Genomic DNA, 15,467 nt, shown 5'->3' on the forward strand with positions numbered 1-15,467 from the left:
CCGCTCTAAGTTTCTGTGATCCTGGGCCTGGGTCTTACTCTCTCTGGCTTCAGTCTCCTCATCTGTACTCTTCAGATTCCACGGTTCCATCTGAGTCTGAATCAGGCCTTGTCAGCACCCTCCCGCCCCCAGGAATAGTTAGAGGAGGAAAGGAGGCTAGCTCTGAATGCTTCAAGATCTTTCTTTAGACAGTCTGTGGATCTTATTCATTCATTCAAGCATTTATTGAGCACCTACTCAGTGCCAGGCCCTAGACTGGGAGACTGGAAATAAAGATGACAAAGATTCAAGCCAGCGACTCCTAAACACCCCATTCCCTGCCTCAAGCCCTGCTTGGGGTCAGAAGGCCCCTTGGGTTCTCGGGAAGGCCCGGCCGAGGATTTGGGGCGCCCTGAGACTCGCGTGTCAGCGCCGATGGCGCTCAGGGCCGCGATCTGTCTCCTCCCCTTCCTCCTCCTCCGCCCCCTCCCCTCTCCCTTCCCGAGCACTGCCGAGGCCGCCTCCCACCCGCGGGATCCCGGCGGCCGCCAGCCAGCTCCTGCGTCCGTCCGTCGGCCGAGCAATCTGTCCACGCGCGGAAAGCTCGGCGCGGCGGCCGAGGGGCCTGGGAGGGAACGGGCGCGGAGGCAGGACCGCGGCTCCCTCCCACTCCGGGGGGAGCCCAGAAGGCGGCGGTGCTGGAGCGCGAGCCGGAGCCGGAGCCGGAGACGAAGAGAGGCGGTGAGAGCGCGGGTGCTTAGGGACCCCACCCCCGGCTCCAGCTGGGGGCCCGCGAGCGGCTCGGCGACGTCTGAGCTGGGGAAGGGGGGCTGTTATCCCCAGGGCGGGAGGCAGAGACGGTCCAGCTCCTGGATTCGCCCCCTCCGCGACGCGACCCCCGAGGGGCCCTGGGCCGCGCCTGCAGCTCCGTTCATCCCCTAGCTTCCCGAAGCATCCCCGCGCACCCGGCATACCCCCCGGCAGGGTGAGGGCCCCAGGGGAAGGGAAGGCTCTGGGAGCGAAGGAGCGCACCCCCCAGGCGGAGAGTCTCTGAAAACCGCGCCCCCGGCCCCAGCCCTCCCTCCAGGCCTGCCCCAAGGGAAAGCGGGCGAGGCGACCCCGTACGCCCCCCTTGCTGTCCCCCTTCGGTCCCCCATTGTTCTCAGCCGAATGATCTCCTGGGAATGGGGGAGGGGGTGCTGCGCTCTCCTCTTAAAGGGCCCTCTCCCCTCTTGTCTCCTGGCAGGTCGCGAGCACGAGTGGGGTGGGGCGTGCCCACGGGCCCCCGCCCCCCTCGTCCCCCTCGTCCCCCAGCCCAGCTCCGGAGCCGCAGTCCAGGCGCACCCCCCGGGGGTCCGCGCCGCACCCCTTCCTCGTGTGTTCTGCAGCCACCCAGGCCTTCCAGGACACCGTGGAGAGGGAACAAGGGGGCAGGGACGCCCCCTTCAGCAGGAGCCGTCGGAGAAGGGGGCCCGGACTGGAGGGAGGCAAGAAGCCCCACTGAAGCCAGGCGCAGGGTCTGGGACGCAGTTGGGAGTGCAGAGGGCTGACTGAGAGCCGCAGGAGCAGCAGGCTGTGGCCCAGGCCTCCTGGGTGACAGGCCCTGTCTGGCGGGGAAGAGGGACCAGAGACAACACTGAAGAGGCTGGACCTAGAACGGGGGCGGCTGCCTCACTCCCTACCTGAGCCAGCCGAGGGGGCCAAGGACTTTAGAGCTGTTTCCTCCGGCATAAGAGAGACACTTGCTTTCCAGGGCAGCACCCTTTATCCGAGAAGGCTCTGCAGGGAAGAGGTCTTTGCAGCCTGGATGGCCACCCCACATTCCTTTAACGGAGGCCTCTAGGCCTCAGAGAGAACCCAGAGTTAGAAAGGAGGCCAGACGGTCCTTGCTGTCCCCCTGGGGAGAGAGGAAGTTGCCGCCTGCTGCCAGGCCCAGGAGTAGCTGGGCCTGCAATAGTGGGGGACCTGGCCCCTGAGGCAGTGGCGGCCATGTCACGGCCAGGCCACGGTGGGCTGATGCCTGTGAATGGTCTGGGCTTCCCACCGCAGAACGTGGCCCGGGTGGTGGTGTGGGAGTGGCTGAATGAGCACAGTCGCTGGCGGCCCTATACGGCCACCGTGTGCCACCACATTGAGAACGTGCTGAAGGAGGACGCTCGCGGCTCCGTGGTCCTGGGGCAGGTGGACGCCCAGCTTGTGCCCTACATCATCGACCTGCAGTCCATGCACCAGTTTCGCCAGGACACAGGTGAGCAGACTCCCCACCCACCCCATGCCACCCGCCCTGCTGAACCACCACTACCTTGCAGCGTGGGCTGCAGAAAATCCCAGTAAATCTGATCCCAAATCCCTTCCCTATCTCCCTGCCTCACCTCCAGAAAAACAGGGCAGTCTAACCTTGTCCAGTTTAAGACTTGGATTCCAGTACAGCCTCTGAGCAAGTTGTAGGGCCTTGGGCAAGTTGCTTCCCCTCTCTGAGACTCAGTTTCCTCGTCTGCATAATGGGTAGATCAATATCTCTCACAGCTGAGTGAGGATTAAATAAAATGGTGCTCACTGAGCACAGAATCTAGAATAGCAGTAGCATGTGATTGTAGAATAAGGGCTTCACATGCACTTCCTATTTGATTTTTTCCAAGAATCACAGGCAGTAAGTCTGTTTATTGTTGTATTATTATGAGTCCCATTTTATAGATGAAGAAACTGAGTCTCCCAGAAGCTGAATGATTTAAACTCAGAGCTGGCATTTAAACCCAGGTGGTTGAATTCCAGAGCCAAAACTCTTAACTGGTATCCTGTACTGGCTCCAAGTGTTGGTTTGGGGGGTGGAGTCCAGCTGGTGGTAATTAATTGGGGATGGGGGGCGTTGGTGGTGTTGATGGTGGGGGGGTGGCAATGATGGAGGAGACAGTGTTAGCAGTTGTGTTGGTGGTGACTCAGTGATAGTATTGATGGTGGTGGGGTCTTGGTGATAATGGAGGGATGGATGATGGTGACGTGGCAGTGTTGGTGATGTCAGTGCTAGCGTTAACCCTGGAATTCATTGGTGTTGGTGACATTGACAGTTGTGTTGGTGGTGGTGCTGGAAGTGGTGTGATGGGGTGGTGATGATGGAGAAAATGATGTTGGTGGCAGTCTTCGTGGCCATGTGGTGTGGCTGGTAGCCCTGTGTGTGGATGTTACTTCGTGGTATTGGTGATCCTGTTGTGGTTGTAATGATGGTGATGTTGATGGTTGTGTTGGTGGTAATGTGATAGGTGATGATGGTGATAAAAACGATGAGGTCCCACTCTCAGGCCTACTCTCTTTTGTTCTGGAGATTTGTCATTGTTTGGGAGATCTCCCTGAGTCATTGCCCGGTGGTACCTGTGACAAGCTTCGTTGGCAGTGGGGAGTGGTGGGATCCTGCAGTGTAGAAGCAGCCTAGAAATCCTTGGCACGTTTGACCCTCCAAGGACCAGCTGATGGGGTTTGGGGAAGTCCCTACGAATTCCTGGATGTCAGAACCACACGTAATAACCCCAGGCTAGTAGGGTGCTCTCCTTCTCTCTAGAGCTGTGCCAACCAATACGGTAGCCACCAACCACATGTGGCTACTTAAATTTACATTAATTAAAACTAAGTAAAATGTAAAATCCAGTTCCTCAGTCTCACTAGCCACACTTCAAGTGCTTGTAGCCACATGAGTCTCGTGGTACCTTGTGGGCCAGTGTAGATCCAGAACATTGCGTTATTGCAGACACTTCTATTAGACCGTGCTAGTTAGAAAGAAGGCCAGCCTTTCTAACTAGCACAGTCCAATAGAAGTTTCTGCAATGATTGGACGTTCCAATAGTCTAGAACATTGCTTGGTACCCACAGGGTGCTTACCATGTCTAGAAACACAGGTGAATTCATAACAAATGGCTTATGGATGGTACAGATTAGGACATCTATGTTTCCGTAACTCCAGGCATTGACCACCATCACTGGTGGTGCCAATTGTTTGTGCATTCCATCATGTGATTATTTATTGATCTCTGCTGTGTATCCATTTCTGTGCTAAGCACTGGAGTACAGCAGGGAGCAAGACAGAGTCATCAGTCGAGGTTTTCTGCTGGAGGACCTACGCCGAAGGTCCCGGTGTGGTCAGGAAGCAAGCAAACATACCACCGCAGAGACAATCAGTGGCAGATCTGAAAGCATGAACTAAACCCGGCCCAGAGGTACTCAGGGAAGGCTAGCCTGAGAAAGTGATGTTTGAACAGAGATCTGAAGAATGAGTGAGGGCGCCAGTGTCCCTGGCAGAGGGCACAGCCAGTGCGAAGGCCCTGGGGTGGGAAGGAGCAGAGGACATTTAAGTCCGTTCTGTTTGGGATGCATCTCCCACCAAGGGGAAGATGGAGCAAGACGCAGCTGAGCAAGGGCCAGATGTACAGGCCTGGACAGCCATGCAAAGAACTTTGAATTTGATCCAGAGAGTAGAAGTCCTCATTAGCTCCATGTGCGCATTCTTCCAGAGGGGCACCAAGGACCTGACGGAGGAATGGGAAGTGTTGCACCTTGCCCACCCCGTTCTCTTTTCTCCTAGGGGTAGAGGGCAGGGCTGTGAGGGCAGAAGTGGGTGGACATCACTGCTTGCTAGGAGGTCTGCTGTTCTGCAGGTTCAGAGCTAAGGCTGGGTGTAGCGATCCTCCAGGACCTAGCTGGGTGGGGGATGGGCGCCGGGGTCCTTAGAAGCAGGGACAGACTCCCCACAAGGCTGCCACGTTGGCAAATTTACCTTTGATCCTCTTATCTTTGGGGGGACCCCCATTTCTATTCCTAGCATCCCCTTATGTTCCCGAGTACCCAGACTTGCACACTCCCCTTTCATCAGGCCTCATTCTCTCAATAGTACCCCTTTTATGGTTCAGCCTCACTGGATCCCCCAGAAGTTCAGCTCCGGTCACTTCCCCTCACCCCCTCCCCAGAGCTGTTCACTCCACACCTGCCCCCTGTTTGCCGGAAAAGGGAAAAAAAACCACTCATTCCTAAATGGACTCCTGGGAGCCTGCCAGGAACCGCTCCCACCCCAACCAGAGAGGGAGGAAGGTCTGGAAACCTATCGCGATTGGCAGGAGACCTCGGCTGCCTGGGAATCTGCTGGAGAGTAGGGCAAGAGGCTTCCTCACCAGACATGTGAGGGTTTCTCCCCCGCTTTACCCAGGAGCAAAACAATCTCAAGAAAGGACGTCTTGTCCTCATTGGTAACGGACTGGGAAAGAGCCTCAACCGGCAGGGAGCAAACCCGAGTGCCAGTGGTGTGACCTCAGGCCTCTCCAGATCTGTTTCCACATCCATGAAATGGGTGAGAGCATCACTTCTCCAGCAGCGTTCTCAGATTGACAGAGAGAATCTGGCTGACTTTATCCCACAAACATCAACGAATTATCTACTGTGCACGTAGCACGGGTTCACCACTGTGTGTATGAGAGACCAGCAAGAGATCTTACATCTTTTTTTTTTCTTCTTTTTTTGAGACAGTATTTCACTCTGTCGCCCAGGCTAGAGCACTTGGCTCACTGCAACCTCTGCCTCCTGGGTTCAAGTGATTCTCGTGCTTCAGCCTCCCAAGTAGCTGGCATTACAGGCAAGCTACCACATACCACACCCAGCTAATTTCTGTATTTTTAGTAGAGACGGGGTTTCACCATGTTGGCCAAGCTGGTCTTGAACTCCTGGCCTCAAGTGATCCACCCACCTCGGCCTCCCAATGTGCTGGCACTACAGGTGTGAGCCACCGTGCCCGGCCGTGAATCTTGAAAATATTATATTTCATACACACACACACACACACACACACACACACACACACACACTCCAACATAATGCTGTAAAACCCAAAACTCATGTGTATGTGATGAAATCAACACAAGCTTCTGTCTAGATTTTCTAATTGTAAAATTCTCCATATGTTCATTGAAGCTGAACTTTAATTTTGGGGGGAGACTACCCTAGCTTTGCTAGTTTCCCAATACAGAAGCTGGCTGATTTTTTTCTGATTGCGTCAGATAATAAATCTTTTAAGCTTTGTGGGACCCACAGTCTCTGTTGTAACTATTCAACTCTATCAGAGCAGAAAAGCAGCATAGACGATATGTAAGTGAATGAGTGTGGCTGTGTTCTAATCAAACTAGTTGTGGACACAGAAATTTGAATTTCATATCTTTTTCACAGGTCATAAAAATTTTCTTTCCCCCGCGCCAACCATTTAAAAATGTAAAAGCCATTCTTACTTTCTGAGCTGCACAATAGCAGATGGTGGGTGGATTTGACCTGTGTGCTGCAGGTCACTGACCCCTGCCCTCACATGTTCTTAACCTGAGCATGGGGTAAGACCGTGCTGGTGCCACGGAACACCCAGCATGGCTTCTCCACGCCTCGTGGTGTGTACCAAGGTACACGTGCGTGTGCGTACACACACAGCACCAGCCTGCTCGCACAATGCTGACACACACATGCCCTGTGTATGTGCCTCTCGTGCAGTGCAGCCAGCGGAAGAAAACCCAGGTGTCAGGCTGGGGCCACAGGGGAGAGGCCAGGCTCTGGCCCCACGGGGGCTGCTGTTTGTTCAGCCGGTGGCCCCTCACCTTTCCCCTGCTGGGCTGTTTTCACTGCTCCCTGCAGGGGGTGAGGTTCCCTTTGAAGCCCTCTAGGTCCAGAGCCCAGAGTCTGGACTGGAAACCGGGGCCCCTCCACGGGGAGGCCTGATGCTGTGACCCTGAGCTGGATGATGTTAGATCCATCACAGTGGTGTCCCAGGCAGAGGGCTGGAGGGAGAGTCAGAGCTGGGCGAGGGATGGGTGGCTTGCTCGCTTTGCAGTACTGAGCCAAGTGCCCGGTTTCCCTCAAAGCTTTCTTTCTTCATTTCCCTCTGTCTCCAACCGTCCCTCCCACAGACAAAGATTGCCACATATGGGAAGCCCAAGGCCAAGGCGTGCTCAGCTGGTGGCTGGGCCGGGCCCAGGAGCCATCGGGGTCTTGGGGTGAGGGGTTGGCTGCCACCGGCAGTGGGGGAAAGGTTTGAGATTGGCTTTCTGCTCCCAGAGAAGAGGCCACAACGTCCCTGGGGGATCATTTACATCCCCTGCCACTGGGACAGCCACCTCACCCAGACCCTAAATTTCCCACCCAGTGCACACAGCTGGACAGAGGTGCGACTCAGCCACTTCTGCAGCAGCTCCCAGCTCACTGCCTGGCCTCGTATGGCTAGAGCTGGGGAGGGGCACCTATCTGCCTGGTATCTCCCATGTCGCTCTCCATGTGCTCCTGGAGGGGTGCATGGCAGCCTCCTGCCCACTCTGCTGATGGGAAAGCTGAGGCTGAGGGAGGCCAGCTGGGGACCATCCACAGATGCCATATCCGAGGCTGCAAGCCTGGCCTTTTCTGGTGCCCCCAAGCTGGCCGACAGGTTGGAGTGGCAGGTGCTGGCTGGTTCCAGGATCTTCCAGCCTGCCTCCTTCCCCGGAAACCTTGAGCTTCACTCAGCCCTGGCCCCTGCCCTGAAAGTAAGCACTATCTGAGGACACTTAGGCTGGAGCCCCTTAGGCTGTTACCACCCAGATGAGAGGAGCTTTTCCCATCACCAGGGAAAGCACCTCTGGAATTTAGACACCAACTGGGGACAGTGAGGCCCAGAGAGGGTGAGTGACTTCCCCAAGGTCACACAGCCTACCAGTCCTAAGCTAGAGCCCAGGCCTCCCAGACAGGCCTTAGGGATAGAAAACAAGGTGACATTTAATGCGAGGGCTGAGAGAACCCCCTCCCCCTTCTCTCTTGAGAGCGCTCTTGGGGCTTGTTGTCAGAGTCTAGCCCAAGGCAGGGACAGCCTGCACTACCCTGGAGGCCTCCAGGGCTCAGCTCCTGGTTACAGGACCCTTTGGGACCGTCTCTCCAGCCTCCTCACTGGAGACTAAGGCTGGCTGTGATGCCAGGAGCAAGAAAGATTATGTGTAGGGGCAGGGAGCGGTCCATCTCTGGTAGCAGCAGGTCCAGCTAATCCACATGTGGGTGTCTCCCCAACCACCAGTCACACTGTCTGTATTTCCACCATTGCAGACCCATGGTCTCTGGCTGCTCAGCTAACTCCAGAAGCTGTTTTGAAACTATAAATTCATCGCTCGTATTTGGTAGTCATTGGTGGCTTCTCAGTACCAGGTCCTGGGATGGGTCTTGGGGACTCAGACAGAAGGACATAATGCATTTCAGAGTCTAATCTATCCACTTCAGATCAATTTCAGAGTCTAGTGAAGGTGAAGACAAATGCATATCATGGGAATAGCCTTTGAACCCTCTGACTCATCAGGACAACAGATACAGAACTAAAACCCAGCTTGACCCCTTGCTGGCTGTGTGACCATGGGCAAATTCCTTAACCTCTCTGAGTTTGTTTCCTCCTCTGTAAAATGGGGATAAGAATAGTCCCTAGCTGGGAGGGTTGTCATGAGGATTAAATGAGATATGTAGGTAAAAGCATGGAGGATACAACTTTGCACGTAGTAAGCACTCATGCTCAAGGAAGAAAAAGATTTAAATGCCTCACTAGGGAGATGCAGGGCGCCTTCAGCCATAGGATGTGCACAGTGTATGCCTGGAGCCTCTGAGAGGAGGACTTCCTGGAGGAGGAATCCTTTGAGAGTGTGTGGTTTAGGTAAATAGAATGATGGGAGGAACACTTCCAGGTGGAGGAAACAGCAGGGGTCCTTCAGCAGGGTCCTGGAGGAGGGTCTCAGGCCTGGGTGGCAGAGGGAGGCTGTGATGGGAGATAGGGGATGGGTAGAGGAGGCCTCTTGGGGCCCACTGGGGCCTGGCAGGCTGGGCTGCCAGCTGCTGCCCTTTAGCAGCCAGGCCCCAGGGGACTCACAGCCACACCGCAGGACCAGCCTCATTAATCATGGGCCCTTCAAGCTGGAGCAGGTGGGGCAGGGGCAGCCTCAGGCACTTCCTACAGTCTGTCTGGGTTCCCTTCACCCAGTCAGCAGGCGTCACCCCCTTTTACACATAGTAAAGCTGAAGCTCAGAGGGTGGGGAGCCACCTGCCCACACTGGGAAGAGGTGGGTCTGAGATTAGATCCAGGTCTGCAGCTGGGTGGGCAGGGACCTTCCCAGGCTCGCCCAGGCCACCGAGTACCTTGGACAGCACCATCAGCGACCTGCCCACGCCTTCCGGGCTGGGGGTGGGGATGCCCGGGACAGACCCCCCTCGCAGCTCCCTCCCTCTCCCTCTCCTCCCCTGACCCCTTTTTCCTCCTTCTTCCCTCCCTCCTCCTCTCCCGCTTCCTCCCATCCCCCGGCTCATCCTTCCAAAGGAGCTGTGGAGTCTGACCTGGAGAGGAAGGAGGAGATGGAAGCTGTGATGGGAAGTGTGGGGGCTAGAGTGGGGGAGGTGATGCAGAAGTGACAGGTAGCGGGGCTGTGGAGGGGATGGTGAAGAAGGTGGTAAGGAGTGAAGGGCGAGGGGATGGGAGGGGAGATGATGGAGAGCGTGATTAGAGAGTGATGAGGAGGGGCCAGGAGGGGGAGGCCATGGGGAGGCCAAGGGGATGGAGCAGGACTGCTCACAGTGGCTCCAAGTGCCCATTCAGGCAGTAGGCAATGGGGCTGGGGTCCCTAACTCTCTCCCCAGTGTGATGTTCTTGGGGCATGGGGGTGCCTGGGGTGCTCCCGGGCCTCCGCCCACCACCTTTGTCTCTCTCCCTGGGCCTCCATCCTTCCACCTGGCTCTGGAATCACAACCAGTGGTAGCCAGTCCCCAGGACAGCTCCAGGCCCTTAGGTAGTCACCCCCCTGAGCCCACCCAGCCTCTGGGTTGACATAGACACCCCCACCAGCCCCTAGCTGCCTCTGGCTGACATCAACTGAGGACACGGGGCCTGGAACCTGGAACCAGTTGCCTTGGGGAATGCTGCTGGTGAGGGCCGGGCTGTGGGTTCCCGTCCCAGTACCAGCTGCTTACTAAGAATCGTGGGGTGTGTAGGCCAGGTGTGGTGGCTCACGTCTATAATTCCAGCACTTTGGGAGGTCAAGGCGGGTGGATCACCTGAGATCAGGAGTTCAAGACCAGCCTGGCCAACATGATAAAACCCCATCTCTACTAAAAATACAAAAGTTAGATGGGCATGATTGTGGACACCTGTAATGCCAGCTACAGGAGGCTGAAGCAGGAGAATCACTTGAACCCGGGGGGTGGAGGTAGCAGAGAGCCAGTGAGCTGAGATTGCGCCACTGCACTCCAGCCTGGGCGACCGAGTGAGACTCCGTCTCAAAAAAAAAAAAAAAAAAAAAGACTTTGACCTTAAGTAAACCACACTCTCTCCCTGAGCCTCTGAGCCTCTGTTTCCTCACCTGTAATATGGACCTGATGATAGTACCGAACTCGTGTGATTGTGGTCACTATTCATTCATTCATCAGGAATTTCATGAGCACCTACTGTGTGCCAGGCACTGTCCGGGCACCAGGAATGTCACAATCAACAGGACAGACACAAATCCCTGCCCTCAACGTGCCTCTGTTCTGGGGGTAAGGGGTGGGGTGATGATGGGTGTGATACAGGAGGCTAGGCGCCAAGGAAGTCCCAGCATATAGGATTGTCCCCCACCTTGGATTGTCCCCCACCAGCATATAGGATTGTCCCCCTCCTGGGGCCCAGGAGCTGCCGGGCTAGGAACTGAGTCTTCTCCAGGTCCCGCATGGTTGTGTCCTTGCTCGGCCACCCTGGCCAAGCACCTCTCCCTCTCTGGGCTCCTTCCATCATCCCTCTGGAGCTGCTCCAGGCTGCTACTGCTGCCTGCACAGACAGCAGTGGCAGGCCGGTGACGGGGTGCATGAGGGAGTCTGGCACTGGGCCCTGGAGCTGAGCACCCTGAGATGCAGAACAAAGGACGAGGCAATCAAAGGAGGTTGCCAGGACAGTCCTGCCAGCAGCTGCAGCACAGCCACCTCTTGTCCCGATGACCGACTGGGCCTTTGTCCCCTCCCCCTCCAACTGCAAGCAGAGCACGGCAAGAGGAAGCGCAGAGTTTACCTGGAATACCACCTTCCCAGGGCCCTCTGCTTGGCTGGGGTAAGCATTGCCCTCCCCAGCTTCCTCTGTTCTAGGGAACAAAGGTTCATTCGTTCCAAGGTGTTACTCACCTGGCCCTGTGGAAATGACAGTCAGGGAGCCTGGGTCCAAGACCTGTCTCTAATTTGCCAGGTGATCTTGCCCAAGTTTCTCTCTGCAGCTCAGCTTACCCATCTACACAAAGGCTGCAAATTCAGATGCTTACAGGGCCTGGGGAACTAATAGAAGGGTGTGCAGTGTCTGGGAAGGCAGAGGTTTTTTAACTGTCTTGCTCTCCAGTGCCTGGTACGCAGCAGGTGCTCAGTAAATACTTGAAGGTATGAATGGGGCCAGCATAACTCAGCTCCTGCTCACTGTTGCCAAGGAGGCCAATTGTTGTGGCCCCACCCTTGGATATCTGGGGATTTCTGAAATCTGGACTGGTGTGAGTCTGCCCCAATTTTTAAATGTGAGGCCGACTGAAGTGGCTCATGCCTGGAATCCTGGCACTTTGGGAGGCTGAGGCAGAAGGATCACTTGAGCACAGGAGTTTAACACCAGCCTCAGCAATGTAGTGAGACCCCATCTCTACCAAATAAAAATGAAAAAAAATTAGCTGGACGTGATGGCACACACCTGTGATCCCAGCTACTCAGGAGGCTGAGGCTGGAGGATTGCTTGAGACCAGGAGGTGCAGGCTGCAGTGAGCGATGATGGCATCACTGCAATCCACCCTGGGCAACAGAGTGAGATCCTGTCTCAAATAAATAAATAAATAAATAAATAAATATTGGTCACTATTTTTTTTTTTTTTTTTGAGACGGAGTCTCGCTCTGTCACCCAGGCTGGAGTGCAGTGGCCGGATCTCAGCTCACTGCAAGCTCCGCCTCCCGGGTTTACGCCATTCTCCGGCCTCAGCCTCCCGAGTAGCTGGGACTACAGGCGCCCGCCACCTCGCCCGGCTAGTTTTTTGTATTTCTTAATAGAGACGGGGTTTCACCGTGTTAGCCAGGATGGTCTCGATCTCCTGACCTCGTGATCCGCCCGCCTCGGCCTCCCAAAGTGCTGGGATTACAGGCTTGAGCCACCGCGCCCGGCCTGGTCACTATTTTAAAAATGTAAATAGCATATGAGCCAGAACAAAACCATATCTGCCCAGCTTGCAGTCTCCAGCCTAGTCATGAGCAGCATTCAGTTAGGTTCATTCAGATGTATTTGGTTATTCATTCATCCAACATTTTGCAAGTACCTACCTCCCCACACTCCTGACCACAGAGGGATGCCAAGGTGACTGTAAACCAGCCCAGCCTTGGAGAGGCTGCCAGGCTGGAAGGAACACAGACACCTCCGCACCTAGTGAGCTATGTGCTTTGATGGGAGCATTGCGGGTGCAAGGTGCTTTGGCGGCCCCAAGGAGCGAGTGGTTTGCCCTAAGGATGGCAGAGAAGATTCCAAGAAGACAGAGTGCTTGTGCTGAGCCAGAAGATTGAGAAAGAACTCAGCAGGGAGGCCAATAGGGTGGGGCGGGCAGGACACTCCAGACAGATGGAACAGCATATGCAAATACAGAGGCATAACCACGCACATGGGGTGTTCAAAGAATAGCTGGAATTTTGGTGTGGCTAGAGAGTGACGCTGTGCAGACAGCTTGTGATGGGCTTCAGAGGCTACACTAAGGAGCTTAGACTGATTCCTAAGGGCACTAGGGAGCTATTGATAGCTGTTGAGCAGAGGAGTGACACAGCCTTGAGGCTGTGAAAAATCCCTCTGGCTGCCATGTGAGAATGCACTGCACATTGCAAAGGGTAGACACGGGGACACGGGGAGAGGAGGCCCCTGCAACAGTGCAGGCTAGCACTCTGGTGACATGGGCCAAAGGGCCGACAGTGGAAGTGGGGGAAGTTCAAATCCTGGCTAGATTCAGTCTTCACTTAGTAGCCTAGTAGCTATGTGACTTTGGACTTCAGGCAAATTGCTTCACCTCTCTGTGCCTCACTCAGTGTTTGTACAAGACAGTGATAGTAATAGTTATCATTATTATCATATGTTTATTATCATTATTATCACAACAACCTGCCCCAGTCATTTTGTGGCTGAAGAGTTGACTTACATGAAGCATTTAGAACAGCGCCTGGCACATAGCAGGCCCTCTGGGAGTGTTTATTATTATTATTATTGTATTATTATTACAATTATGCCGTTTCACAGATGAGAAAGGAGCAGTTTGGAGGGCTCAGGCGGTGGAGGACTGTCCAGCCCTCTGTCCCCTCCCCCTCCACTTCCTGCTTTGCTGGGGATCTGAATCCCCTGCTGGGTGTATGGGAAACCAGGTGACCAGAAAGCCCATGGTATATGAGTGCCTGCCTCCGCCTACCAGCAGCTTCCAAGGTGGCAGCCTCTCCGAGTGCCACGCAGCCCCTCCGCCTTCCTTAGGCAGCGCTGCAGACCCCCTCTCCTCCCCTCATCTCCCCACCACCCTGGCCTAGCTTCCAGCAGACCCTGGAGAACCTGGGCTGGCTTCAACCACGAGGAAACCACTAATGGGCCACAGCTTAGCCTGATGAGTCCCAGAGGAGAGTTTGGAGGGAAACAGAACACTGTGGGGTTATCGATCTTGAGGCAGGAGCCGGCGAGGCAACCCGGATCCACAGGCTGCGGCTCGAATCCCAGCCCAGCCAGTGCCCCCAGCCAGACTTCCATGTCTTCTCAGGGAGCCTCAGTCTCCCCATCTGCTTGATGGGGCTAATATTAGCACACACCCCTGGGGCTGCTGTGAGGACTGGGAGATGACATGCGTGAGCCCCTAGCACAGTTGCTAGCACTGCGGAGCATTCAGTAAGGTGCTGGGTGCCGCTGTTGTCCTTGTTGTGGGAGAGAGATGAACAGCCATGCAGATGCCAGCTAAGGGGCTATTCCAGAAGGTCAAGTAGCAATCTGGGGTTGGAACTTCAGCCATGTCACTTACCGTGCAACCACTGTGCCTCAGTTTCCTTCCCCAGAACATGGGCTCATGAGACTAAGTCAGAGGGAACAGCAAATGAAACGAGGTGGCCTTGTGTGGGCTTCAGCTGGACCACTCACAGATGGCATCCGGTGTGCTCCTAACTGCTCCGTGCCTCTGTTTTCTCGCCTCTAAAATGGGCCAACAACACCCCCGCCTCCTAGGGGTGCTAAACACACCCTTTAGCTTAAATGAGCTAAACACAGCCTGGGGCAGAAAAGTGTGCTCTTTCAGTGTGGATGGCTGTTAGTATTATGACTTCTGGGTTGGTGAAGGATTCAGTGAAGTCTCTCACTGGGGCCCAGCCACGGCCCAACCCCCGGTCACAGGCCTCAGCCTGTGGTGGGACTCCCCCAGCCCGACAGGATGTCCCATGACTGCCTCCCACGTGCCCCCTTCCCGTCAAGGTCTGGGTGCCCCCAAACTGAGATCATTTCCCTCCGGGAAGCCAACCCCAAAGGGAGGGGTTCCCTGCTGGGCCTTGAAGCTGGCCCAGCCCAGAGAGGAACGGTTTAGAGGCTGAGGGACCGGCAGGAGGAAGGCTCAGGGGCTCAGAACCCTCTCCCTTCTCCAGAGTCAGCTGCTTCTTAAGGCTAAGACGTGGGGACTGAGGCACCCACATACCCACCTCTAGGCAGCGGGGTCAGATCGGGACCATGCTCTAGGGCAGAAACCTCACATGGCTAAACAACGGAAGGTAAAGCTGAAGTAGTGAGCTCTCCATCGCTGAAAGTATCCTAGGCTGTGCTACCACTTGGTGAGGCTGAATCCCTTGGAACCAGTCCAACCTGGGCCTGCCTTTACTCCACGAGTGTGGCATTATTCCCAGCCCTCTGCTCTCACCCTCCCAAGAGTTCACCTCTCCGGGCCTCAGTTTCCTCATCTGTAAAATGGAAATAGTCCTGGTCCCTCCCTGGAAGCAATGGTGTGAGGATGAAATGAGTGAGTGCAAGGAGATTGCTGCGCGCAGCATGTGCCATACAGTAGGTGCTCAATAAATGCTAGCCTTAGTTTCCCTGATTCTCCGTGATGGTCTCAGCCTCTAGGTTTCCAGCTTCCCTTTCTTTTCATCTCTCAAGCTAGTTCTGTCTCTGACTCCAGCTCTCTTTGTATCTGCTTCAGTTTCCCATGTTGGCCTTGGCCTGTCTCTGACAGTCTCTTCAATCATGTGTGTCTCTCTCTGTCTCTCTCCATCCCGCTATCACCCAGTCTCTGCCCCAGGCATGAAGCAGTCACTGGCTGCTGTGGCTATGGCCGCCCCCACACCCGGTCTCGGGGGCCCGGCTTGTGCAGTGCTCCAGCTGACACTGACCAAAGCCCCTTTCTCCGGTGCAGCTGGAAGAAGCCTGGAATTTTTCTGCCAAACATTTTTAAGCAACTAGGGAGGGAAAGGGAAGACAACAAAGGCAGAGACGCAAAAACAG

General features: G+C 55.4%; 1 protein-coding gene across 1 annotated transcript in view; it reads left to right on the forward strand.

Annotated features, from left to right (window-relative positions):
* The first annotated feature begins 617 nt into the window (after positions 1 to 617).
* The window catches only part of DTX1 (deltex E3 ubiquitin ligase 1), a 42,136-nt gene continuing 27,286 nt past the window's right edge, over positions 618 to 15,467 (forward strand). Inside the window, exons 1-2 of the mRNA XM_017946227.3 lie at positions 618 to 720; positions 1,226 to 2,227. Of these exons, the coding sequence (XP_017801716.1) occupies positions 1,969 to 2,227 (259 nt within the window). The 5' untranslated portion in view covers positions 618 to 720; positions 1,226 to 1,968. The remainder of the gene's footprint in view (positions 721 to 1,225; positions 2,228 to 15,467) is intronic.

Source organism: Papio anubis, chromosome 9 (genome assembly GCF_008728515.1).
Source record: "Papio anubis isolate 15944 chromosome 9, Panubis1.0, whole genome shotgun sequence".
In the NCBI taxonomy this organism is placed as follows: Eukaryota; Metazoa; Chordata; class Mammalia; order Primates; family Cercopithecidae; genus Papio; species Papio anubis.